This window comes from Heterodontus francisci, chromosome 9 (genome assembly GCF_036365525.1).
Source record: "Heterodontus francisci isolate sHetFra1 chromosome 9, sHetFra1.hap1, whole genome shotgun sequence".
Classification (NCBI taxonomy): Eukaryota; Metazoa; Chordata; class Chondrichthyes; order Heterodontiformes; family Heterodontidae; genus Heterodontus; species Heterodontus francisci.
Genome location: NC_090379.1, coordinates 58,918,678 through 58,946,216, shown reverse-complemented (window position 1 = coordinate 58,946,216; position 27,539 = coordinate 58,918,678). Strand labels below are relative to the sequence as shown.

Genomic DNA, 27,539 nt, shown 5'->3' with positions numbered 1-27,539 from the left:
CAGCACTGCAGGTGTACCCGCACCAGATGGACTGCAGCGGTTCAAGAAGGCACTCTCCACCACCTTCTCAAGGGCAATTAGGGATGAGCAACAAATGCTGGCTTTGCCAGTGACTCCCTCATGCCATAAAATGAATTTTAAAAAGTTAGTACAGCCGGAAGGGGAGGAAAAGAGTGGCAGCTATTTAATAAAGTATTAATCTTTCAAGTCAATGATTAGCTGACCATACAGACTAGAACGATTCCAAATTTCATCCCAAATGCTGGTTCAGCTGATCTCTGATGGGGGAGGTACTGGAGGCGTTAAAAATCAATGCCCACGAGATAAGGCAATGAAACTGATCAGGGTTCCCACTCCTGAATGTTATTCATGGGGCCCTCCTGCTGCTCTGGTGAATATAGGATTGGACCTAGCTATGATAACCCCTGAAATTGAATAGCCTGCTGACACTCAAGTCAAAGTCATTTGGCCAAAGTGCCAGAGGACAAGCAGCTAATTCCATAAAACAAAAAAGGTGGGGGAGGAAAGAATATTGTGGAAAGAAGCAGGAAGAAATAATTCTCAGCCTTTCCTGCAATTGCTATTAGGTGCATATTTTCCTAATGGTTAAGCTGGTGAGTAAATCATTTGCTAATTGAAAATGGATCCAAAAATTCACTTGCAGCGTTCGTCAACAGATTCCTCCCAGCTTTAAAGTGCTGAAAGAAAAAAGGCACTCCATGCAAGGATTGACTTGTTAAGCCCTTGTTAATGGCTATGATGGCTACAAATTGGATGGCTTAAATGGGAAGAGCAGTGTTGAAACTGTTACGACCGAGGCAGGAGGAGTGCACTGTTAATTCAGTCCCACGTCTCCACTGATCACAGCATTTGTTTACATTTTCCCACTTAGTGTAACAGTGAATCAGATATTCTATTTTCCCCCAGAATAAAGCACAACAACCAGTTTCTTTAATAAACAACAAAATTATCCATTTATTATAAACCAAGTTTTAACTAATAAGGAAGTAAACATACACGCAAATTGAAATATTAAAGCCCCTTATTTATTCTAGCCCTCAGACACACATACATACACAACCGGTTAACCATGAAAAAAAGGGATTTTTGTTTACAGCTGTTACAAAGAAACAGAAGGAGTAAAAAAAACACTTAGGCCGAGAAGAAGGTATGGAAGTCCTTTGCTTTGGCGAGGTGCCCCAAAGACGAATAGGCGGCTGTCAATGGGATTTTCCTAGAACAGTTCTTTCCAGGCAATGTTGATGATCAGTTTGGGTAGGCTTCCAAATGATGCAGCACAGAAAGCTCCAGTCAGGCTTTACTGCAGGAAACAGTAACAAAGATCTTCTTCGGTCTTACAGCAGCAATGTAGCAGTTAAGGTTTCTTCAAATATAGGACGAAATAGTAGAACTTGTTTCAGGATGTCTTTAAAGATGCAGGGATTCTTCAAAGAGAGAAAGATATCAGCTGTCTTCTCCTAACAAGCATGCACCAACTCCTTCTGTTTTCTTGGCCAAATACCAACTGGCTTTTTTTGTTTTAAACTGTTCAAAAATGAAACTAAAACTGTTCAGCAGTAAGTCCTGTGACATCTATAAATCTTGACCTGTCATTCTTTCTTTAACTCAAAACAACCCATGCGGTTTTTTACTGGAAAATCGATGCCTTCCAGTAAGACTTGTTTACTAGCCAAACCTTCTGTTGTCCTTCCTTTCTTTTTGAAACACAAAGTTCAGCAATCTTCAGATGAATCAATGTCCAGAAAAGAACTATAAGTTCTTTGAAACATATTTTTTCAAAAGAAACAGAAGCAATCTCATAACAAAATCTGCAAGAGGCCAAGTGAAGAGGCGTTTTTTTCAGATGACTCATGAGATCAGACATTATGGTAGGAAAGGATATGCAACTTGTGGGAACATCAGCACAATATTCATTTCAACGGTGTCAACTGGACTTGAGGGAATTATCCAAATTCAATGTCCCAATGACAACCTCAGGTCTACCTTTGCCACCGGACAATAGCCAATTCTCTTAATAGGACACTACCATCAAGCCAAAAAGACAGTATGCCTGCCACACAAATGAGTAATGTAGTATAGGAATTTCAGTGCCAGTACGATGCCAGGTACGTAAGCCATACGTCCCAACTGGCAGATCATATCAAACAGCACATCCTTTGGCTGTTCACAATATCGCAAGGTATTGATCGTACTCAACCAGCCCATGGTTGCAAAACTCAGAACATAATGTCCAACGTTAGATGTGATTCCACGATTGGATAGCACTTGCTGAACAATCCTGAGTGTGCTAAGAATTACACTAACAACCACTTTAAGATTATCAGTCGGGCTCGTAATGTGGCTCATTAAAAGGAACATATCCAGGCTTTGTGCATTTTTCGATGTAAACAAAAGCATGAGGGACAATAGTTCCCTGGTGCATTCTCCATGGTAACACCTTGACCAAACTGAGTTAACTTGCCAACCAATCCGTCCCTTTTCTCATGCAGTATAAATTCTTGCTCCCTTTGAAATTTGACATTCTTGCATCTGTCCTGAAGAGTGCAAGATGAAAAGCTTTGACAGCATGTCTTTTTTCAGCAATACTCAAGTTGTTCTGTACTACCGACTATTTATACAGATACACATAAAATATCCAAGCTAAATGAATGATGTTGCAGCTGACATCAGCTGTAAATTAGTTCATTATGTCAAATAATTAATTCATTCTTTTTTGAGAGACATTTTTGCAAAAATTTAAAATGCAGTGATCAGGTACAAAGAAAAATCAAAAAGGCTAAAAGAATGTTACCCTTCATACCGAAAGATCTGGAATATAAAAGGGAGGAAGTTTTACTACAGCTATACAAAGGCATGGTTAAACCACATCTGGAGTACTGTATATGTTCTGGGCACCACACATTAGAAAGGATATATTGGCCTTGGAAGGAATGCAGCACATATTTGCCAGAATGTTACCAGGGCTCCAAGGGTTAAATTATGAGGAACAATTACAGAAATCAGGTTTTCATTTCCTGAAATATAAAAGGTTATGGGATGATTTAATGGAGGTATTTTTAGGATTTTGAAGAGAAGAGAAGCCAAGAGAAAAACTTTTGTCTGCTGGTGCAGGTGTCAAGGACATGGGGACATAACCTTAAAGTCAGAACTAAGACATCCAGGAGGGAAGTTAGGGAACAATTCTCTGCGGAAAGTGTGGAGCTGTCTCCCACAAAAAGCAGTAGATATTAGCTTAATGAATAACTTTAAATCTGAAATCGACAGATTTTTGCTAGCTAAGGGTATTAAGGGATATGCAGCCAAGGCAGGTGAATGGAGTAAAGATACAGATCAGCTTATGATCTCACTGAATGACAGAACAGGCTTGAGGGGCTGAATGACCTATTCCTGTTCCTAAAAACAATCAACATGCAAGAGAAAATGAGTTTGTTTATGCCAGACTTACAAAAAAGAAAGTTTGGAATTAAAAATATATTTTAGTATCATCCTGTAACCAAGAAACTGAATGATAACTAATCTAATCTACCATATAAAATTAAATCCTTTCTTATAACAAGATGAACAGGAACCTAGCCACATTTTATGCATAGTTTTTTTAAAATACTCTCAAGTGGTGCAGTGCCATTTCACCACCAGCAGAGACTAACTCATGGCCACAATATGCTGGGAAAATGACAGTGAGTTGAACGCACATACTCTTATTAGTGTGTAAATAACCCAACAATTTGTGGCGAGATAAAGACACGGTGCAAATTGCAAATCACAACAAATTGCTGGATAATTTATTCCAATCTGTTGTTAGCCTCGCAAAAACGGGAGCTCAAAGTCAACCTCCCCATAAGTTTCAAGGAATTGCTGCATTTGCGCTGTTGAAACAAATTAAAGTCGCTGCAGAAATTTAGGGCTGGTACTTAATGCAAGGATCTTAGTGACAAGATTTATGTTCCTGCAATGCCACTGAACCTTTCCAGCCCAGAAAGGGAACAACGAACTATGGAGTTGCAGGAAAGTAAACTGTTCTTAGAGGTTTTTAGAATTTAAAATGTTACAATTTTTTTCTTACTTTTCCTTTCTGTCTCTATTTTCTCTCAATCCAGTCTTTCTTCCCTTCTCTTTATTTCTTTCTGTGTCTAATTTGACTCTAATTCACCCCATATCCTTCTGTCATTCCTGTTTCTCTATCCTTAAATTTTATTGTTCCATTGGTCTATTTCCTCAAACAGACATTTAGGAGGTCCAAGATTCCCTGCAGCATTATCAATATGCACTTTCAGCAGTTTACAGTTTAAAAAATGTTTGTGCTGAAAGTTGAGGAAAACAAAATCTAAAACAGAGCTCACCACGAGTTGTCCTGCTCCAGCAAATTCTGGGCCAATGTCTTTCATTAAAGGACTGCATGGGCAAGAGCTTCCCCAGAAGATATCATGCTTTCTCACTGAAATGATACAAAGCTATGGCTTTAACAAGTTAGTGGGTAGTGGAAGAATTTTAGCACAACAGTAACTGCCAGAAACAAAAAGGCATTTGTCATGCTTTGGAGATAGACGTGACTCGGCTGGAAATCTTGCCCATGTTGAACTTAAATTTCTCATCTTAGCCCTAGATACTAGGGTAATCAAGTATAGCATGTATTTACAGTACATACATTATAAGATATTTTACTTCTAGGCTTCAGATGCAGTGAAGTCCAGAGAGGTATATTGTAAAATTTTGTAAAATGCACTGTACAGTAATTGCGTCTTACATATTGGTAGAACAATTAACAATTATGAAAGCACTTGAATCAATGGGTTATTCATTTTTTTCTCATGTAGACAGAGGAATGCTATGCTTCATCCAGAATTAGTAATCCAACACTTCAGATAACTTCAAGCTGTGTTAGTTTGAGGAAACTGCTGCTATATAGAGGAAGTACAAAATAAATTGGCAAATCTGTAAAGCACTTATACCCAGCAGTTAGAAAATATCAACATTCAGAAAAATGAAAGGAATCACAGAATTGTTACATTGCAGAAGGAGGCCATTCAGCCTATTGTGTCTGCATCGGCTCTCCGAAAGAACAATTCACTCAGTTCCATTCCCCTGCCTTCTCCCTGTAACCCTGCACATTCTTCCTTTTCATTTAACAGTCGAATTCCCTTTTGAATGCTTCAATTGAATATGCCTCCACCTCACACACACACAGCGCATACCAGACCCTAACCACACTCTGCGCGAAAAAGTTTTTCCTCATGTCACTTTTGCTTCTCTTACCAAATACTTTAAATCTTTGCCCTCTCGTTCCCAATCTTATCTTTCAGCCCAAAATTTCAATATGCAATATTCTGAAACTAAATTTTTTTTTAACTCTATTGTTTGATTGCAGACATAAATAATACCTTTAGTAAAGACACACACATGATGAGTTTGTAAAACCTTTGTGTCTGACCTTAATTGTAATTGCAGGCTTTGCTGACCACAATCAAATATAGAAAAAGCATGTACTCAACAGAGTGCCATCATTAGGCTTAGTTAGTCAATTGGTATCAATACACAGCAAGAAATCAAGGCACTTGAACCAATCAGCTTCATCATTGTGCAATACACAACTTGATCACTACTTTTAACTGATAACACCAAAATTGCTCCCTCAATTACCATCAAGTGTAAAAGATCCATAACCACCAGAACTTCATAATCATACAGCTAAAAATGCTGAAATCCTAGTGGCATCTATTGTGGTTCAATCACATTTAAACATAATATTAAACATGAAATTCACAATCAGAAAACTATTATACTCAACTACTGTTTTCAGGCCTCATTTAGGAATTATTTTTCAACATGCACATAAAACAGAATCATTATCAACAACATTCCTATGCAAAATCTTTTGGAAATCCACACAAACTCTACTATCTGAAGTTTGCTTCCATCAGGTATCGTGCATTAATAAATTCAAACCTGCTTCTCAATATTTTGTTAAAAATAGAATGATTTCTCAGTATGCATACATGTTACAAAGAATATCACCAACTGCTTACTGATGCTCACACACAAATAACCATTTTTGTAAATCACATTATCATTGGATTTATGCACTCAATAACTCCTAATAAATTAGTCTGATCCAAACTTTTAAGCTGTTCCTTTAACATGATACAGCCAGTACCACCTCAAATTAACTGAAAAGTTTTCTACTGAGCAAGAAAATATGCTGAATACCATAACGTATTCACTTCAATACTGATGTGGCAAATTTCTGTAAGGAGATTGGAGTCTCATCGCCTCCGCACACTGCCCTCGAGCTGGCTGTGGTGGGGAAGAGACCATCATCCACCTCCTTCTGGAATGCACCTTTGCAAAGCAGGTCTGGAAAGAGATGCAGTTGTTATTGTCGAGGTTCATCCCAAGCAGCTCCATAACATAGGACTCTGTGCTCGATGGGCTGCTCCAAGGGACGCACATCGAGATAAACATCAACTGCTGCTCGAGGACCATCAACTCATTGAAAGACGCTCTTTGATCTGCCCGAAACTTGCTGCTCTTCCAGAGTAAAGAGTAGTCCACGACAGAGTGTTGCAGACTGGCACATTCCAAGGTCCAGGACTAGGTGCTGAGGGACGCACTAAAGCTTGGGCCTGCCACTGCAAAGGCTCAAATGGGGAAAGACCGCTGTGTAAGGTCCTCCCCCCATAGTATACCAAAGAACTGGAACCCGTGTAAAGCCTGTATGCACCCAAAATGTTTTTGGTATGTAATAAAATGGAATGGCAAGAGTTGTGAGGCAACTCATGTTCCATATCAAAGGAATCTGATCTCTATTGTACTTTCCGAAATGTCAAATTTGAACTGTTTTGTAATTTTTTTTGGCGAATTTTTATGAATAAAGTATATTTTTGGAAAAGAAATTTGTGTTTTAATACTCACCTAGCAGGGGAGAGACCTTGATCCTGCAGCAGGTGTTTGAGTTTTTTTTTGTTTTGTGGGCCGGGTTTCAGCGCCGTTTTTACAGCATTTCAATTCTTTGGGATTGGAGTTTTACCGTGATTGTTGTTTTCCTGTTTTAGTGCCTGTCGTGGAAAGACTTCAAGCAAAAATGGCTGCAACCAACACCAGAACTCCAGGCCAGGGGGTATGTAACACCATTAGGGTGGCAGTGAAAGGTAGCGAAGGAGGTGCACCTATGGACCGGACTTTCTTGATTAAGCAAGTCCTGTTTGAATGCAGTGGATTCAAAGCTGCAGACATCTTCTGCTGCAGGACTTTCCCAGCAGTGGCTACTTTGACGTGGCGTTCAAGAACGTGGCAGGATGCATGAAGTTCCTGACGGTCTTCAAGGAGAGAGGCGCCGCTGTCGATCCTCATTGCGGAGCTGCTCTTTACGCTGCCATCACAACGGAACTGGATGGTAACCATCCACCTCAACAACCATGTTCCTGGCGTGGATGTGTTCACTTTCCTCGCCAGGTAGGCTGAGGTGGCCGGGAGCAGCACCAAGGTCAAGCACCCGTTCGGGATTTGGACCAGCAAGCAGCAGGTCAAGGTGACCTCGAAGGTGGACGCCAACGGAACCGTCCTCTACCCTCCCTCCAGCTTCACTATCGGGGAAAGTCGAGGCTTCTTGGTGCATGCGGGGCAGCCCAGGGTTCGTTGTACCTGTGCAAATCTTGTCATTGGGCAGCCAACTGCAGCACAGTTGTCTGCAAGGAACTGGAAGCAGGAATGCCATCAGACAAAGGACTGCAAGCTGAGTATGTGTTGCAACCTGTGTGGTGGGGCAGGCCACCTCTACGAGACCTGCTCAAAAAGATGCCTCAGTTACGTACAAGTGGCAAGCACCAAGGAGAGACAGGAGAAAGGAATGGTGAACGTGGCTGGTGCTGCGAAGGAGACCAGCAACTTTCCCTCCACCAACGAAAATCTGTCCAAGGAAGACAAGGAGAAGAAAGGAGACGGAGCTGCAGCAAGCTACCCAACACCAACCCTGTGCCTGGAACCTCCTTTTCAACTGACAGAATCAATGGAGGAGGAGCCAGCAGAGAGACAACTGGGTGAGTGGCAAGTTGTTAAGAAGAAAACCACAAAGATGGCCACCCAAAAAAAAAGGGACAAGCCACCACCCAAGCCAGTGGCAAGAGGAGGCTAACATCGGAGACGGACTACAGCAGCTGCTCCTCATCAGATGAGGAAGGGCAGGAAAGACTACATCAGCAAAAGAAGCGGCAGAACGCAAAAGAGCTGGAAGAGAAGGCCCCCCAGCTCTAAATCACAGGATGCAGCGTTGGGCCCAGCACACCCCAACCCCAAAGCGCTGAACGTATCGAAACACTCAGCGCACCCCAGCTCTGGGAAACCAGGAACAGTGAAGCACCCAGCACATCCCAGCTCCAGGAAACTGGGAGCAGCAACGTCCTCACGGAGAAACAGAGGGGAAAGACACCACCAGCAGAGGACAGTCCAAACCTTGCTGCCTTCAAGACCCCCCCGATGTCACCCCAGCAGAACAAACCCACCCTCCACCGCACCCAAGAGTGACCAGCACAGTTTTCTAAGCCCAACAACTGTGCAACAGTTTGTGAACGTTATGGGTATGCAGGAACATACCCAAGGACTGGGACGAGTAATAATGCCTGGAGTGATAAGTAACATACAGTTTTAATGGGTTTAAACACTGCTTCCATTAACAAAATTCGCAATGAGTTTCGACCTTGGGGTATCTTGCAAAGGTCAAATTCAACCTGCTGTTTCTGCAGGAGTGTGGAATACCGCACCTCAGAACTTACAGGCAATGGTCACAATGGTGGTGCCACAAACCATCGATCTGGTCAGGGGAAAATGATTCCCATTCCTCTGGCTTGGGTATTCTGCTGCGCGGAGGCAACTTCACCATCTCCGAAGTTAAGGAGGTGGTGGGCGGTCACCTCCTCATAGTAACGTACAAAAATGCTCCACTACGGTTAATCAACGCGTACGCCCCAGCTCAAAATAACCAGCGGCTGACAGTCCTCCAGCAGATCCCACTGCTGCTGGCGACATCCAGGCTGGTCATTCTAGGCGGTGACTTCAACTGCATCATCGATGCAGCTGGATAATCCAGCAGGGGCAACAGCCAAATGGACGCAATGTCCAAATTCCTGATGGAAACAGTTTAAGATGCCAAGCTGCATGAAGTCTTCAGCAACCCTGCAGACAAAGCACAGCGTAGATACACCTGGTCAAGACCAGACGGGTCCGTCCGTTCCAGGATTGACTTCCTGTTTGTGTTCCGTGCGTTCACGGTCAGACCCACAGAAGTCAAGCTGGTATTCTTCTCTGACCACTGCCTCCTACTGGTGGACTATCACTTACAGGAAGACCAGAGGGTGGGCAGGGGAACATGGAAACTGAACGTAAAAGTGCTGACCCCAGAGATCACTGAGGAACTCAAAGGGGATTACAAAGGTTGGAGAACTGTGAAAGCCCTCTTCGAGTCCCTGACATACTGGTGGGAAGAGATCAAGGCGACCATCAAGAGGTTCTTCATCCTCAAAGGGATTCAGAGGGCGAGAGAGACAGACACAGAGGGAAATGTCCTGACTCCAGAAAAGCATGCAAAATCTGCTCCTGCTGCAGTCGATGGGGGTCAAGGTCAAGGAGGATCTCCAAGGGGTGAAGAACCAGCAGGTCTCGCTCTTTGCCGCAGAGGCCTCCAAGATCATCTTCCAGTCCAGAGTCTGCTCCATGGAGCAGTATGAGACATGCTTCGTCTTCCAAAAGGTACACAGACAGAACTCTGTGATCAGCAGCCCGAAGGAAGACGACGGCTCAGTAACGTCATCATAGTCTGACATACTAAGGATCAGCAAATCCTTTTATACCGGACTGTACGACGTGAAGCCCACAGACAGCGTGACCTTCCAGTCCTCTATCACGGAGCTCTTAGATGACAGTACACGGTACAGTCTGGACAAACCACTAACTCTAGACGACCTGACAAAGTTCGAGACGAGTAAAGCTCCCAGAATGGACGGTTTACCAGTCGAGCTTTATTCATCTCTGTGGGACTGTAACGGCCCAGACCTGCTGGAAATGATGAGAATATGCTTCCGGCCGGAAGCATGTCAGAATCCATGAGGAAATGCATCATCACCCTCACCTACAACCGGAAGGGGGAGAGAGCAGAAATCAGAAATTGGCAGCCCATCTCACTGCTTAATGTGGGCTGCAAAATTCTGTCTAAGGTCATCACCAATTTGACCAAGTCTGCTCCGGAGTTGGTGATTCACCCGATCAGACTTATACCGTAACCGGCAGGGAGATCTCAGGTAGCCTCGCGCTACTCAGGGATACAATCACCTATGTATGGTATAGAGGGGTGGTCACCTGCCTCATCAGCTTGGACCAGGAGAAGGCTTCTGACAGGATATCACAGACCTACATGATGGACCTACTCTCCAAAATAGGGTTTGGGGAGGGAATCCGCAATTGGATTCAACTGAGCATTAGCGCAGTTTCAATCAATGGGTGGGAATCTGAAAGTTTTCCAATCAAATCTGGAGTCAGGCAGGGCTGTCCTGTCTCTCCTGTTTTGCTTGTTTGCTGTATCGAACCTTTTGCTGAGTCCATCGGGAAGGATGCAGATATAAGAGGAGTGACAATCCCAGGCAGCGGAGGCGCACAGGTGAAAGCCTCCCCGTACATGGACAGCGTCACCACCTTCTGCTTGGATCCGCTGTCCATTTGCAGGCTGATGAGCATCTGCAACCAGTTCGAACTGGCCTGGGGGGAGCCAAAGTAAATTGCGGCAAGAGCGGGCCATGTTCTTTGGAAACTGGACAGACCAATCCTTTGTCCCCTTCACTGTCAGGTCAGACTACCTGAAGGTGCTGGGAATATGGTTCAGAAGGGCTGGGGCATGCACCAAAAAACAGAAGGAGTGTGTAGCCATGATGAAACAGAAACTGGGCATGTGGAAGCAGCGCCTCCTCTCAACTGTGGTAAGAACCTGGTCATCAGGTGCGAGGTGCTCACAGTGTTGCTGTACGTGGCGCAGATCTGGCCCATACCCCACCCCTGTGCCATGGCAGTTACCCAAGCCATTTTTCGCTTTATCTGGAGATCGAAAATGGACCATGTGTGCAGGGACAAGATGTTCAAACCTCTAAAAATGGGGGAAAAATTTCCCCAATGTTGCCCTCACCCTGATGACCACCTTTGTGTGCGGCTGCATCAAGCTGTGCATAGACCCCCGGTACGCAAACACCAAGTGTCACCACGTGCTGAGGTTCTATCTGCCCGTGTTTCGAAGGATAGGTCTGGCCACATTGCCAACGAACGCTCCATTCAGTTGGACCGTGTTGTACCACCTGTCCCTTGTGGAAACGTTTGTGCAGAAAAACACCTTTGATCACAAGTGCATCAGGCAGTGGTCCACACGTAACGCCCTCGAGGCCCTGCGGGAAAAGGAGATGGTGGATCCTGTTGGATGGTTCCCTGAGCAGATGGTCAAGCTCATTTGGCAGAATGCCTCATCGCCAGAACTTTCAATCAAGCACCAAGACGTAACTTGGCTGGTGGTAAAAAGGGTCTCCCCATCAGATCCTTCCTGCATGTCTGGCGTCTCACCGCCTGCACACGCTGCCTTCGAGGTGGCTGCAGTGGGGAAGAGACCGTTGTTCACCCCCTTCTGGAATGTGCCTTTGCAAAGCAGGTGTGGACAGAGATGCAGTGGTTTTTGTCAAGGTTCATCCCGAGCAGCTCTGTAATGCAGGACTCTGTGCTCTACAGGCTGCTCTCAGGGATGCACACTGAGATAAACATCAACTGCTGCTCGGAGACCATCAACTCAGTGAAAGACGCTCTTTAGTCTACCTGAAACTTGCTGCTCTTCTAGGGCAAACAGTTGTCCAAAACTGAGTGTTGCAGACTGGCACATTGCAAATTCCAGGACTATGAGCTGAATGTCACACTAAAGCTTGGTGCGGGTACAGCAAATGCTCAATGGGGAAAGGTCACTGTATAAGGTCCTCCTGTCATACTGAGGGGCTGGAACCCGTGTAAAATCCCTTGGGCACTAAGCACCAAAAATGTATTTTGTTATGTAATGCAAAAGTACACTGCATATAAAATTGAATGGCAAGAGTTGTGAGGTACCTCATGTTCTGCATTGAAGGAATTTGATCTATATTGCACTTTCTGAAATGTCAAACATGAACAGTTTTGTAATATAATTTTTACAAATTTTATGAATAAAGTACATTTCTAGAAAAAAACTGTATTCTAATGCTCTACCACTATCAACCACACCCCGCACCCACCCCCAGTGCCCCCTAGACTCTACAAGTTAGTGGGCGGCACAGTGGCGCAGTGGTTAGCACCGCAGCCTCACAGCTCCAGGGACCCGGGTTCGATTCTGGGTACTGCCTGTGCGGAGTTTGCAAGTTCTCCCTGTGACTGCGTGGGTTTTCGCCGGGTGCTCCGGTTTCCTCCCACAGCCAAAGACTTGCAAGTGATAGGTAAATTGGCTGTTGTAAATTGTCCCTAGTGTAGGTAGGTGGTAGGGAATATGGGATTACTGTAGGGTTAGTATAAATGGGTGGTTCTTGGTCGGTACAGACTCGGTGGGCCGAAGGGCCTGTTTCAGTGCTGTATCTCTAAATAAATAAATAAAATAAATAAATAATAGACTGCAGGCAGAACACAGAGAGGTAACCTATTCCCAGCCATCTAACAGTGCCACCCTGAACCAGCCACAAGGAAACACAAAAAAATTCAACCCCAAGAGGACACTCCTTTTCATTTTCCTTCTCTCCCTATGGGAATGCACCCAATCTTGACTCCTCCCATTTCAGGGACATCATTAAAATTGGAAATTCAGAAGATTTGAAGAAATCAAACTTTTGTCTCTCATTTTTTAGTACCACATGAAAATACTGCAATGATATGCAGGATTTTTAGCCCCCAATTGGGGCGAGCGTGAAGGCGGGTGGGTGCTGGTTTGCGGCACTATCCCATCCCCAGGCCATTTTCCAGAGGCAGGATGGGAGGCGGTAGGCTACCCGTTCACAAGCAAGTAGCCAATTTAACAGGAATTAAAGGCCTATTAAGACCTATTATCCAGGTCCCCGAGGCATCAGGGACTGGGTGACCTGCCTGGAGGAGGCCTCTTGACAGCAGACAGGGGGGGGGGCAGCACTCCAGGAAGGCTTTGAAGCCCTCCCCACCTGCCTCGCCACAGCTGCGACCACCAGCTTCCCTGTAGAGGGAATCCCTCTCCACAGTAGTGGCCTGGTTGTCAAGTCTATGTTTTATTTAAAGGTTTAAAAAGTTGGAGAGACTGCACCTCCATCTTGCCTTTCCTCTCTTACCTGAAAAGGCAGCCTGCTGGAGGGCCTCCTATTGGACCTCCAGTTTCAAAAGCCTGTCCTTAATTGGACAGCGAGCCTGCCCTCTGATTGGCCAATTCGGGGAAAAATCACTGATGTGTGACTTTTCCTCACATAGTGCAGGGTTGTGACCCCCATTTGACCCAAGTGTCTGGGTCCAGACCCAAAACCCTGCCCCAATACACTGACCTACACCTTGAAATGTAGTACTTTCTTTTTAAAAATGGTTTTCAATTTTTCACAAGTTTACCAAGCAAATTATTTTACATTATTTCTTTGGTTAGATTTTTTAAAGTCGGATGCTCATTACTTCAAAAGAAAACTTTTGTCCCTATTTGATAAAATTAAATATTATTAAATAAACAAATTTGGCAGTTTGCAAATACAATCAGCAAGGCAAGGTACCATCATGCATTAGAAAGAAGTCTTCATATCTTGAATGAAAGTTTTATATCAAAAACTGTTAGATCCCGAAGTAAAATGAATTTGAGCAGTTTCCATCTCATCTCCAACGGGTGAAAAAAAATGCAGAAAACTGTCCATAAATTTAAAACTTAAATTTATCTCTTTCACTGAAAGGGGCACATGATGACTGATAAGGAATTAAATATAAACATGTGGGGGAGGGAGGAATAATACTTTAAGATAGGGATAAAACAAATGGGGGGCAGGGGGAAGGAGGAGGAAAGTGCCCCCGGTCACTACGCACCTGTGCTTCTCTTTGCCACCTCTATCAATGTCTCAAGCTACTTGCTCAGGCTGGATGACAATGGTCCTCATCCAGTGCCAAGCTCAAGCTCAAACTGACTTTATGGCCCAATATTTCCAGAAAGGCAGCCTGTACTCAGAAACCTATTGCTCAGAAACCCATAAGAACAGGTTTCCCTGAGGTCCTGCCGAACTTAATGGCAGGATCTGATTAACATTTTTGTGCTCTGTTTCCAGTCCTGGCCACCCAGATCAGGAGGCGAGTAGGCCGTCGGCACCAGGCCGCAGCCGGGTAGTGGAGAGAAGGGAGGGACCAGAAAGACCGGGGATGGAAGAGTGAAAAGAGAAAGAGATTTGAAGGGTCGGGGCAGGGAAGGCCAGAATGATTGAACGTCTAGCCAGGTCGGGTTCGGGTTTGAGAACTAACATCCGACTCACATGACGACCAGTGGGATTCATTACTCAATGTAGACGAAACGTTACCCTGCATCTATTGTGTGCGTTATTTGAACTGATGTGTTGGATGCTGCAGTACAAAAATGTTCACTGACGGACATCCCTGCAAACTAATTTTATGAAACAATGCTAGCATTGTAAAGCTGTCTGCTGCAATACAAACTGCTGTAATGTTGAAGCTAATTCTTACATAGGGTAGCACCACCTTATTGCATTTGGGCAAACCTGAGCTGGGCCTGTTATGATCCTTGTGGAGACCAACAAACCAAACAATCCCAATAAAAACCAATCGGACAAGATTTCACTTTCATAACTTACTTTATCAAACCAAAACCAACATTAATTAAACATGAAGTACCAGACAAAATCACTGTCCAGATATTACAAATTACACATTCACGATCAGATATAACAAAGATGGATCTCACTGATTTAGTGAGCAGTCTACTCAGGATGTATCACACCAAATTACAGTCACACAGTTCTTCAAAACTCAAATTCCTTAGGTAGATCTTCAGATCCTGTTTTCCAAAATGCAGCCACCAGTTCCCAACGAACAGCAGTTCCCCTTTAATCCCAAACTCTACAGATACAGTCTTTACCAAAACAAATGGTGTACTTCTCCAGTACATTCTCAGTTCTGCTGACGACAGGCTTGACAGCGTGGATCCACCAGTGTGACCTTTATCCATTCCCTTCAGTGACAACCTAGTGCACTGTATGACCGAGTCTGGTTAATCAGTTCCACTAAATAACAGTAACTGCTCCCAGATCCAGTCTTCACTTTCTTCAACCTGCCTGTAAAATGCACCTTCCTGCCATCTGAGCTTGGATGGTTCTATATCCTTTTTATCTGGTTCCAACCAGTTTCAGCTCCCCCAGAAACCTGAAGTTCTTGTTTCAATTTCTGCTACGACAGTCTGTTCCAGTATCTCTCAGTCTGTTCCAAAAAAGGAAACAATCTTTGCAATCTGGGTCAGTGCACCTAACAGAACATTCGACAAGTCATCTGTTCAGAGGACAGCTCACCGCCGCTCCCCAGGGTCCCTCAGACTGCAGATTCCATGACAGGTCTATGTAAGTTACTCCATGCCAGTGTAGAATGTCGATGAAATGTTTGATATTAAGGAAGAACCCAATGTCCTACCAGGTTTTTTTTAAGCATCAACAGTAACAAGACAGTCCCTGGGACATTAGTTATACATTTTCATAAAGTTTAAAAAGATAGCTTCACATTGGTGCAGTTACGTACAGGCAGTGCGAAGATCAAACAGTTAGAGATTATCTGCCAAAATTTAAATCACTTTCAGACTGACAACTTGAAACTACAGTTATATTAACACATGTGATGCAAAAATTACATTACATCAAGCAGAAATTGAAGTAGAGCTGACATATAGACCTGTGAGCCTTACTTCGGTTGTGGGTAAAATGTTGGAAAGGGTTATAAGAGATAGGATTTACAATCATTTTGAAAAGAATAAGTTCATTTGCGATAGTCAGCACGGTTTTGTGAAAGGTAGGTCGTGCCTCACAAACCTTATTGAGTTTTTCGAGAAGGTGACCAAACAGGTGGATGAGGGTAAAGCCGTGGATGTGGTGTATATGGATTTCAGTAAGGTGTTTGATAAGGTTCCCCACGGTAGGCTATTGCAGAAAATACGGAAGTATGGGGTTGAAGGTGATTTAGAGCTTTGGATCAGAAATTGGCTAGCTGAAAGAAGACAGAGGGTGGTGGTTGATGGCAAATGTTCATCCTGGAGTTTAGTTACTAGTGGTGTACCGCAAGGTTCTGTTTTGGGGCCACTGCTGTTTGTCATTTTTATAAATGACCTGGAAGAGGGTGTAGAAGGGTGGGTTAGTAAATTTGCGGATGACACGAAGGTCGGTGGAGTTGTGGATAGTGTCGAAGGGTGTTGTAGGGTACAGAGGGACATAGATAGGCTGCAGAGCTGGGCTGAGAGATGATGGCAAATGGAGTTTAATGCGGAGAAGTGTGAGGTGATTCACTTTGGAAGGAGTAACAGCAATGCAGAGTACTGGGCTAATGGGAAGATTCTTGGTAGTGTAGATGAGCAGAGAGATCTTGGTGTCCAGGTACATAAATCCCTGAAAGTTGCCACCCAGGTTAATAGGGCTGTTAAGAAGGCATATGGTGTGTTAGCTTTTATTAGTAGGGGGATCGAGTTTCGGAGCCACGAGGTCATGATGCAGCTGTACAAAACTCTGGTGAGGCCGCACCTTGAGTATTGCGTGCAGTTCTGGTCACCGCATTATAGGAAGGATGTGGAAGCTTTAGAAAGGGTGCAGAGGAGATTTACTAGGATGTTGCCTGGTATGGAAGGAAGGTCTTACGAGGAAAGGCTGAGGGACTTGGGGTTGTTTTCGTTAGAGAGAAGGAGGAGGAGAGGTGATTTAATAGAGACATACAAGATAATCAGAGGGTTAGATAGGGTGGGTAGTGAGAGTCTTTTTCCTCGGATGATGATGGCAAACACGAGGGGACATAGCTTTAAGTTGAGGGGTGAAAGATATAGGACAGATGTCAGAGGTAGTTTCTTTACTCAGAGAGTAGTAGGGGCATGGAACGCCCTGCCTGCAACAGTAGTAGACTCGCCAACTTTAAGGGCATTTAAGTGGTCATTGGATAGACATATGGATGAAAATGGAATAGTGTAGGTCAGATGATCGGCGCAACATCGAGAGCCGAAGGGCCTGTACTGCGCTGTAATGTTCTAATATCAGTTTGCAATCTTAACCACAGATGTAGCAAGGCACGGAGTAAAAGATGGGCACCACCCCAAAAGAATTAACAGAAAGTACTCCTAGGCTTCACTTTTATACATCTTTGGGCCTGATTCAGTGCAGAATAGGTGAAGGTCTGGAACAACTTGTCCACCTACACTCACTTTCAGCTGTGGGCAATGCAGGACAACATAACTGAGATTAATCGCCCTCTCTAAAAACATAATAGAATTTTATATTCAAAATACCTTTTGACTATGCCAGCAAACCAAATTGAAGCACTAATCTTTTCTCTGAGTCTAGCAAATAGACCAGACCAACTTAACAATATGGTAAATCATTAATTTTATTTGGCTTATGCAGTACCGAGCACAAGACAATATAATTTTAAAATATTCCAGAAATGTGTACAACAACTAAAAGAAAATATAATTGAGGGAGAAAAAATTAGGCCAACAAGGAAAATGCACCACTCAAGTGGTGCAAACGCAACTGCGATTATAAATAATGGTTATTCCAGCCAACCAATTTAAACCACATACCTTGGAAGCCTGGGGAGTAGAAATAACATGCACTGTACTGGGCTTGACTCCATTAGGTTTGGATCGTTTGTAAAGAGCAAATCTGCTTTTCCTGCGCCCTCTGTCTCCATTTGGAAGAGAACCGTTGTATCTGTGAGCAAAACAAAAGTTGCAAAAAATTTCCATCATCAAATTATGCAGCTATTTGCCCATATTCTATAATTGTAAAGATTTCAAAGGTCCAGGAACAATTCCTGCCACTGAAATGCAGTAGGACATCTCTAAAGAATAACCTCTTCACATTGGCACCATGCGATAATATATAAAGCTGTATTCCCCAAATATTTATTTTTGTAAAATAGCTGAATTTTAAATGCAGCAACATACTGCTTCAAATAAACTCCTTTACTTCTGAACAAATCTTGCGGAATCTATAAAACTACAAACAAATTGTATCAATAACATAGTATTCACAAAATGAGAAGAATAGTCTGTGGGACTCTTTATCTAACTTGCAGAGCGTCAAAAAGGCATCTGCGAGGAGATTATCCTGCACTCATTTATTTGTATGATCCAATGTTAAAGCTAAAATATTTACCGTGAATTTAGAATACACTAAATGCTGATGAAACCAAAGATTCCTCAGATTTTTCCTATAATCCAAACAACTATTTAGTTTTTGTTTCAATAAAATAAGAAACATTAGCTGTACAACATAAAAAGGCAATCTGTAACATCCTCAGTTAATCCACTAGAACAAGTTGAAATGATGGCCACAAAAGGCGGTACTGTTCATAAAAAAACCCTGCAAAACTGGGTGGTGCAGTGGGTTACATGTAACATTTCACTTTTGAGACTTGGGTTTGAATTCAGGCCAATCTGATGGATGAAAGTCCCCTGTCTGCTGGCTGGTCCATAGAACTGTTGAAGTTTACAGCATAGAAGACCATTCAGCTCATTGTTTCTGTATTGGCTTTTTGTAAGAACAATCCACGACTAATCTCACTGTCAACTCTCTCTCCTATAGCCTTATATCTTCCCCTGCTTCAAATAGTTATACTATTTTCCATTTCAAAGTTGCAAGTTCCTCCGCTTCAACCACTCTGTGAAAAATTGCATTGCATCACTCAACACCCCTTCATGTACAGAAATTTCTCAGCCTCTCAATTGATGACGCCATGTCACGGACTTCCCAACCAGAAGTAATAGTGTTTCCCTAATCACACTATTAAAACTCTTCATAATTTTAAAAGCCTCTCTTAAATCTCCTCTTAAGGCTTCTCTGCTGCAATGGAAATAGTCCCAGTATCTAAATATACATACGCATACAAATTAAGAACAGGAGCAGGCCACTCAACCCTCGAGCCTGCTCTGCCATTCAATAGGATCATGGCTGATCTGATTGTAATCTCAACTCTACATTTCCACCTACACCCAATAACCTTTCACCCCCTTGCTTATCAAGAATCTATCCACCTCTGCCTTAAACATATTCAAAGACTCTGCTTCCAACACCTTTTGAGGAACGGAGTTCCAAAGACTCACGGCCCTCAGAGAGAAATAATTTCTCCTCATCTCTGTCTAAAATGGGAGACCCCTTATTTTTAAATAGTGACCTCTAGTTCTAAATTCGCCCAAAGAGGAAATATCCTTTCCACATCCACCCTGTCACGGCTGCATCGGTGCAGACTCGATGGGCCGAAGGGCCTCTTCTGCACTGTATTATTCTGTGATTCTGTAATATGTTTCAATAAAGTCACCTCCTACTCTTCTAAACTCCAGCGGATACAAGCCTAGCCTGTCCAACCTTTCCTCAGAAGACAACTCACCCATTCCAGGTATTAGTCCAGTATACCTTCTCTGAACTGCTTCCAAAGCATATTTCTTTCTTTGGCCTCCTTGTCTCGAGAGACAATGGGTATGCGCCTTGAGGTGGTCAATGGATTGTGAAGCAGCGCCTGGAGTGGCTATAAAGGCCAATTCTAGAGTGACAAGACTCTTCCACAGGTGCTACAGATAAAATTGGTTGTCGGGGCTGTTACACAGTTGGCTCTCCCCTTGCGCTTCTGTCTTTTTTCCTGCCAACTGCTAAGTCTCTTCGACTCGCCACACTTTAGCCCTGCCTTTATGGCTGCCCGCCAGCTCTGGCAATCACTGGCAACTGACTCCCATGACTTGTGATCAATGTCACAGGACTTCATGTCGCGTTTGCAGACGTCTCTAAAGCGCAGACATGGACGGCCGGTGGGTCTGATACCAGTGACAAGCTCGCTGTACAATGTGTCCTTGGGGATCCTGCCATCTTCCATGTGGCTCACATGACTAAGCCATCTCAAGTGCCGCTGGCTCAGTAGGGTGTATATGCTGGGGATGTTGGCCGCCTCGAGGACTTCTGTGTTGGAGATACGGTCCTGCCACCTGATGCCAAGGATTCTCCGGAGGCAGCGAAGATGAAATGAATTGAGACGTCGCTCTTGGCTGACATACGTTGTCCAGGCCTCGCTGCCGTAGAGCAAGGTACTGAGGACACAGGCTTGATACACTCAGACTTTTGTGTTCCGTGTCAGTGCGCCATTTTCCCACACTCTCTTGGCCAGTCTGGACATAGCAGTGGAAGCCTTTCCCATGCACTTGTTGATTTCTGCATCGAGAGACTGGTTACTGGCTATAGTTGAGCCTAGGCAGGTGAACTCTTGAACAACTTCCAGAGCGTGGTCGCCGATATTGACGGATGGAGCATTTCTGACGTCCTGTCCCATGATGTTTGTTTTCTTGAGGCTGATGGTTAGGCCAAATTCGTTGCACGCAGCTGCAATCCTGTCGATGAGTCTTTGCAGACACTCTTCTGTGTGGGATGTTAATGCAGCATCGTCAGCAAAGAGGAGTTCCCTGATGAGGACTTTCCATACTTTGGTCTTCGCTCTTAGACGGGCAAGGTTGAACAACCTGCCACCTGATCTTGTGTGGAGGAAAATTCCTTCTTCTGAAGACTTGAACGCATGTGAGAGCAGCAGGGAGAAGATCCCAAATAGTGTAGGTGCGAGAACACAGCCCCGTTTCACGCCACTCAGGATAGGAAAGGGGTCTGATGAGGCGCTGCTATGCTGAATTGTGCCTTTCATATTGTCATGGAATGAGGTGATGATACTTAGTAGCTTTGGTGGACATCCGATCTTTTCTAGTAGTCTGAAGAGACCACGTCTGCTGACGAGGTCAAAGGCTTTGGTGAGATCAATGAAAGCAATGTAGAGGGGCATCTGTTGTTCGCGGCATTTCTCCTGTAGCTGGCGAAGGGAGAACAGCATGTCAATGGTGGATCACTCTGCTCGAAAGCCACACTGTGCCTCTGGGTAGACACGCTCAGCCAGCTTCTGGAGCCTGTTTAAAGCGACTAGAGCGAAGACTTTCCCCACTATGCTGAGCAGAGAGATTCCACGATAGTTGTTGCAGTCACTGCGGTCACCCTTGTTCTTATAGAGGGTGATGATATTGGCATCTCGCATGCCCTGTGGTACTGCTCCCTCGTCCCAGCACAGGCAAAGCAGTTTGTACAGTGCTGAAAGTATAGCAGGCTTGGCACTCTTGATTATTTCAGGGGTAATGTCGTCCTTCCCAGAGGCTTTTACGCTGGCTAGAGAATCAATGGCATTACTGAGTTCCGATTTTGATGGCTGTACGGCAGAACTGCTTCCAAAGCATATACATCCTTCCTTAAATATGGAGACCAATACTGTACACAGTATCCCAGATGTGGTCTCACCAATGCCCTGTATAGCTGAAGCATAACCTCCCTACTTTCGCATTCAATTCACCTCGCAATAAATGATAACATTCTATTAGCTTTCCTAATTACTTGCTATACCTGCATACTAACCTTTTGTGATTCATGCACTGGGACACCCAGGTCCCTCTGCATCTCAGAGCTCTGCAATCTCTCACCATTTCGATCATATGCTTCTTTTTTATTCTTCCTGCCAAAATGAACAATTTCTCCTTGTAACAATTCATTCCCATCCTTGGGATCATCCTGGTAAATCTATGCTGTGCATTCACTATGGCATTAATGTCCTTTCTGTAACAAGATGCCCAAAACTGTACACGGTAGTCTTAACTGTGGTCTGACTCTGTTCCCATCAAACAGCATTCTAATCAAGCTGCTTAACAGTGACTGAATTTGTCAAACAAGCCACTTGCGAGAGATATCAAATGTTTTCGGAAAATCTAAATAGACTAAAACTACTACATTCCCTTTATCTAACCAATCAGCCACTTATTCAAAATAAAATCTATTAAGTTTATAAAACTGGACTTTTCTTTATTAAATCCATGCTGGTTGTCATTGATCCAGCCCTACAAGCCTTTGAGATCCCTGCACTCCACCAATTCTGGTATCTTGCGCACTTCTGATTTTAGTCGCTCCACCACTGGCAGCCATACTTTTAGCTATTTTGGTTCAAAGATCTAAAATTCCCACCTTGAACCTCTTCACCTCTCTTTACTCCATTAAGATGCTACTTGGAACCTAGCTCTTTGACTAAGCCTTTGGCCATCTGTGGCTCTGTGTCAACATTTTTATTGACAAAGCTCAACATTTTGGTATATTAAAAGTGCTACATAAATGCCAGTTGTTGTTGATTCAATTTTGCATTCCTAAATGCTTATTAATTTGATCACAGATTATCGATTCTAAAAAGTCACATAATTAGTGACCTGTAGTTATTTGGTTTATCCTTCACTCATTTCTTGAACAGTGCTGCATTGGCTACTCTCCAGGTCCATGACACAATTTGCATGTCGCTAAAGGTTAGTATGCAGGTACAGCACACAAGTAGGAAAGCTAATAGAGTTATTGTTTATCGCGAGGAGAATTGAATACAAAAGTAGGGAGGTTATGCTTCTGCTATACAGGGCATTGGTGAGACCACAACTGGAGTACTATGTACAGTATTGGTCTCCTTATTTAAGGAAGGATGTAAATACGTTGGAGGCAATACAGAGAAGGTTTACTAGACTAATACCTGGAATACGCAGGCTGTCTTACGAGGAAAGATTGGACAGGCTAGGCTTGTATCCGCTGGAATTTAGAAGATTAAGAGGTGACTTGATTGAAACATACAAGATCCTGAGGAGTCTTGACAGGATGGATGTGGAAAGGATGTTTCCCCTTGTGGGTCAATCTAGAACTAGGGGGGTCACTGCTTGAAAATAAGGGGTTGCCCATTTAAGACGAGATGAGGAGAAATTTTTTCTGACAGAGGGTCGTGAGTCTTTGGAATTCTTCCTCAAAAGGCAGTGGAAGCAGAGTCTTCGAATATTTTTACGGTAAAGGTAGATAGATTCTTAATAAGCAAGGGGGTGAAAGGTTATCGCGGGTAGGTGGGAATGTGGAGTAATCAGTTCAGCCATGAACTTACTGAATGGCGGAGCAGGTTTGAAGGGCCGAGTGACCTACTCCTGCTCCTAATTCCTATGTTCGTATGTTTAAGGAGGATTGAAAAACGGTGACCAGAAGCCTCTATCGCCTTCCTGATTTATTTTTTATGTTAAATGAATTTGGGCAGACGCAATCCTACTACCTGGTGAACTTGAGCACAAAACTGATACGCTCTCTTAGAAACATCAGTGCATGAAGTGTAAAATATTATGCTGGTACAGTAGCAGATGCACTTCTGAGATTGGAAATGAGATACACTTTTGGGGGAAAGAAGAGGGTTTTATTCCACATCTCTAACACATACAGTAACATCTGATGCAGAGTTTTGATACACAGATCTCTACTTTAGAAAGGATTAAGCATACAACACACCATCATCTTTGTCTCGCACCTCTCTTCCCCAGCTCCCCCAAACTCTGACTTTACCACCGATTCCATTCTGCTCCCCAGCCGCTATCTCAGGCTGATTATTAGCAACCTTGTTGTCTTTTTCAAACCCAAGCTGAGATTTCAACTTCATATCCTCTCCATCAAAAAACTGCCTACTTCAACTTGCTTAATATTGCACGTCTCTACCCCTACCTCAGCCCACCTGCTGCTGAAAACATCACCAATGCCTTTGTCAGACCAGACTCAACCACTCCAATGCTCCCCTGGCTGACTTCCCATTCTCCATTCATTGTAAACTTCAGCTCATCAAAAACCCTGCTTCCTCTACTCTATCCTGCACCATGTCCTGCTCACCCACCACTCCTGTCCTTGCTTGCCCAAATTGGCTCCCTGTCTCCCAACATCTCCTCCTTCTGTTTAAATCTCTGCATGGCTCCAACTCACCGTTTATTTGTAACCTTCCCAGCACAATGACCAATCATACTCTCCTCACACCATATGTACCCCATCACCCTTCAACCCAATGTGGCCATGCTTTCAATTAGAGACCTCACATTCATATTCCATCCATAATCCCCCTTTAAAACCTTTCTTAAAGCACATCTCCATAAACCCACATGGCCAAACTAGCAAAAGACCGTATCCCAAGATGGACTCCTGCCCCAATCCCAGTGGGAATGACGAAGAGGCCAGCAATGGGATTTTGGGCAGCATAAGGCCGATGCCAGGGAACTGAGGGATTTATCCCTGGTGTTAAAGTAATTTGTCCAGGGTGTGGTGGAGGGCAGAGTCAGGAGACAGCCATAGTCGGGGAGGAGGAGGGGAAAGGGAACCTGGAGAAGACCAAAATTTTTTTACGTGGCTCAGAGGTGCACTCCTGCTCCACAAGGAAACCAGTAAAACTTAAAGTTAACAGAAAAAGTGTTGGAAATACATTGCAGGTCTGGCAGCATCTGTGGAGAGAGAGATAAAGATTAACGTTTCAGGTCTGTGACCTTTCATCAGTTCTGATGAAGGGTCACAGGCCTGAAACTTTAACTCTGTTTCTCTCTCCACAAACTTTTTAAAATACTTAACTTCTTGGGTTTCTTCTTAGACTGGGTACATCTGATGCCAGATTTCCCTAGCATGGTCGGTATTGTGCAAAACCTGTTCAGCCTGAGATTAACTTTGCATCAGGGTCCGAATCGTGCCATCAGACTTGAAACTTTTGAATATTGATGAAACCCTCGTCTGCCTGCAGCAAGGGTCTCAAAGTTCCCGAAACCTGGGAGTTAAAATCTCAGCTAACAGCAATGCATTACCAAGAGATAGGTAAATATTCTGCCCCTATTTTACACATCCCCCCACCAACACACCCCATTCTTGTCAGACACAGGCAGATAAAATCAGGACTAAAGTATGAACAAATTTACATGTAATCCATGTTCTATTGACACTGATGCTGAGCATTATTGGGTATGCCTCACCTCTGTATCCTATTTGTAACCAGAAATCTAGCTCATGCCCAAATGATTCAGTGGATTTAGTCAGTTCTTAGTCAAGCAATAAAAACTGGAAATAAATATAACATTTTCAATACTTTTTGAGAAAAGGATACCAACCCACTCACTCCCACCAAGAAATAAAGGATTCAGTACAGTAGGCACCAAAACACCAAGCCAATCATTTAGCTACAGTAATCTGTCAAATACAGCAGAGTTGAAATTTAGTACAGTTTTTCTTCCAAAATTTTAGGCTGTGATGTCAATACTACTGTAGATTTAAAATTAAAAAAATTAATGCAAGAGTATTTTTCTACAAGAAATTATAACCTGTATCCCAAAAGAGATGAGGTTCAGGAATTACAGCAAGGCTGCTGCTAAAATAGCCTGGTCTCTACCAACCAACTACATGCTGAGAGTAAATTGGTCACAGGCAGCCTCTTCTAGCAAAAGGTGAACCCCAACCTGGGGGAAAATAAGCTGACGCTATCCTCATCAGTCACACTACTGCTGAAAGCACCAATTTGTACAAGTTGAATTTTGATTTTTTTTTTTCCCCCCCAGACAGGGTAAGTCTCTTGGCAAACAGCTGGGTTCAATCGCAGTTCTGATCTGCTGAGTGGCACCTTACTGCATCTAGTTTAATAGTGTAGGAATTATTTGTGGATGAGAAGCACCCGATTGAAAACTCAGGTTTTTCACTTTTAGTGATAAAGTCCAGATCTATTGCAGGTTCATCAAATTCAGATTTTTTGATGTGATGTTGCAGAGGTTCAAAAAGTTTCAGTTCGACGTTTAGATTGTAGAGGCAATGGAAGTTCAGGTTGTAAGTAATTAAGGCCATTAGCCACAAGCACAGGTGATATTATGATATTATGCCTTTATCACCTTCAGACTCAAACAATGCTCTCCTGGCCAGGCTACCATCCTCCACCCTCTAATCAAGTGCAATGAAAATTCTGAAGCACTCTGGGACATATTTCTATTTCATAGTCATCGTCATCATCCAAGCACTGAATCAAATCAATATTCTTGACCTGCCGCAGAGATCACTCTAATGCTATGACCAGGTGAGAAAGGGGTCTAGAGGTTCACTCTCAGCCTTCACCTGGTCTTACCGTAACAGGGTTTAATTTTTAAACACATGTTTTTAGCTCCGCCTTGGTGAATCCTTGTTCACTGCTTTCCAATTGTAAGGCAACGAAACCAGCAAAACAGGGTTTCATAGGTTTAAAGAAGAAAGGTTGAACTTTATTAAACTTAAACTCTAATTTGGTTAACGCCTATGGATACGCAACGCGCTCACGCTAGCATGCATACGCGATACATGCAGATAGAGACAGAAAAGAGCAGAAGAAATAAAGTGGAAAAGCTTGAGGCAATATCTGAAGATGGTTTTGGTTACTGTTCTTTGAGCTTGCTGTAGAGTCCCTGATTGTAGGTAGGTCTTGCTTTTCGTTGGGGCCCAGTATTCTTCTTAAACCTTGTTCGATGTAGGAGACTTTTCTCTCGAGGTTCACATGTCTTCAGTGGGTCCAGAGGCTTATGAGAAAGAGATGGGAGCAGACAGGTGAGGTCTTCTCAGTCCAGGAGCAAACAGTCTAATTTCAAACCTGTCTGTGCAATTCAAAAACTCCCCAAGTTGGCCAGCAGGTTGTTTTATGTGATCAAATGGTGGAACCACTTCTGTGTTTGTGGATTCTCTTATCTCAACAGACCCTGGAACGTCTCCCCTTACACACAATACCTGGTGATCAAAGTCCATTTTAGGATAAGTGGATAAGGGAGGTAACCTCTCTTGTCCCTATTGGTATGCAAATGTCTTCCAGCCAAGTGTCTGGCAGCCCTTGTAACAGGCCTTCTCTTCTTCCTAGCAACAATTCGAAATTTAATGTCCATATGGCAAAATTAATATGCCTCATTCTTGGCAGGTGGGGGCCCAGCATGACACTACTGTAATAATTTCTCTAAAACGTCTGGCCTTTTATCATTTAAAATACTAAGATAATGAGTCAAGATTGGGAGTTTTCTTTTTTCAGTATTAGATTTATGAACTTGCCATACAGGAGACATCTGGAATAGAATGGTCAGTAAATATTTAAGAATCTAGGTGTACTAAATAGTTGAAGGCTCTATAAATTCATGCAAACAAGGCATGGGCAAAGCTCTTGATTACTGACTAGGACCTACGTGCAGTGCCCAACTAGCCTAATCTGGGCAAAGGCAGTCTTTAAGGCCTTAACTTAAGCAATTGATCAGCATTTCTCAGAAGCTGCATACTGCTGAATGTCAGAGGACTACTTCAAAACTTCAGGTACATTTCTGGATGGTCTTACAGAATTGTTTTCTAGGTTGCCCATGGTTGCTCTATTTATTTATTCATTTATGGAATGTGGGCAGCAGTGGAAAGGCTAGCATTTATTTATGTTTTATT

At 43.5% G+C, this 27,539-nt stretch overlaps 1 protein-coding gene across 7 annotated transcripts in view; it reads right to left on the bottom strand.

Annotated features, from left to right (window-relative positions):
• Positions 1 to 27,539, bottom strand: part of LOC137373803 (E3 ubiquitin-protein ligase pellino homolog 2) — a 416,880-nt gene that overhangs the window by 248,474 nt on the left and 140,867 nt on the right. For all 7 annotated transcript variants that reach the window (XR_010975700.1, XR_010975701.1, XM_068039205.1 and 4 more), the window contains one exon: positions 17,819 to 17,948. Coding sequence is in view for 5 of the 7 variants with exons in the window: in XM_068039205.1 (XP_067895306.1) it covers positions 17,819 to 17,948 (130 nt within the window). In the remaining 2 variants the exon portion in view is untranslated. The remainder of the gene's footprint in view (positions 1 to 17,818; positions 17,949 to 27,539) is intronic.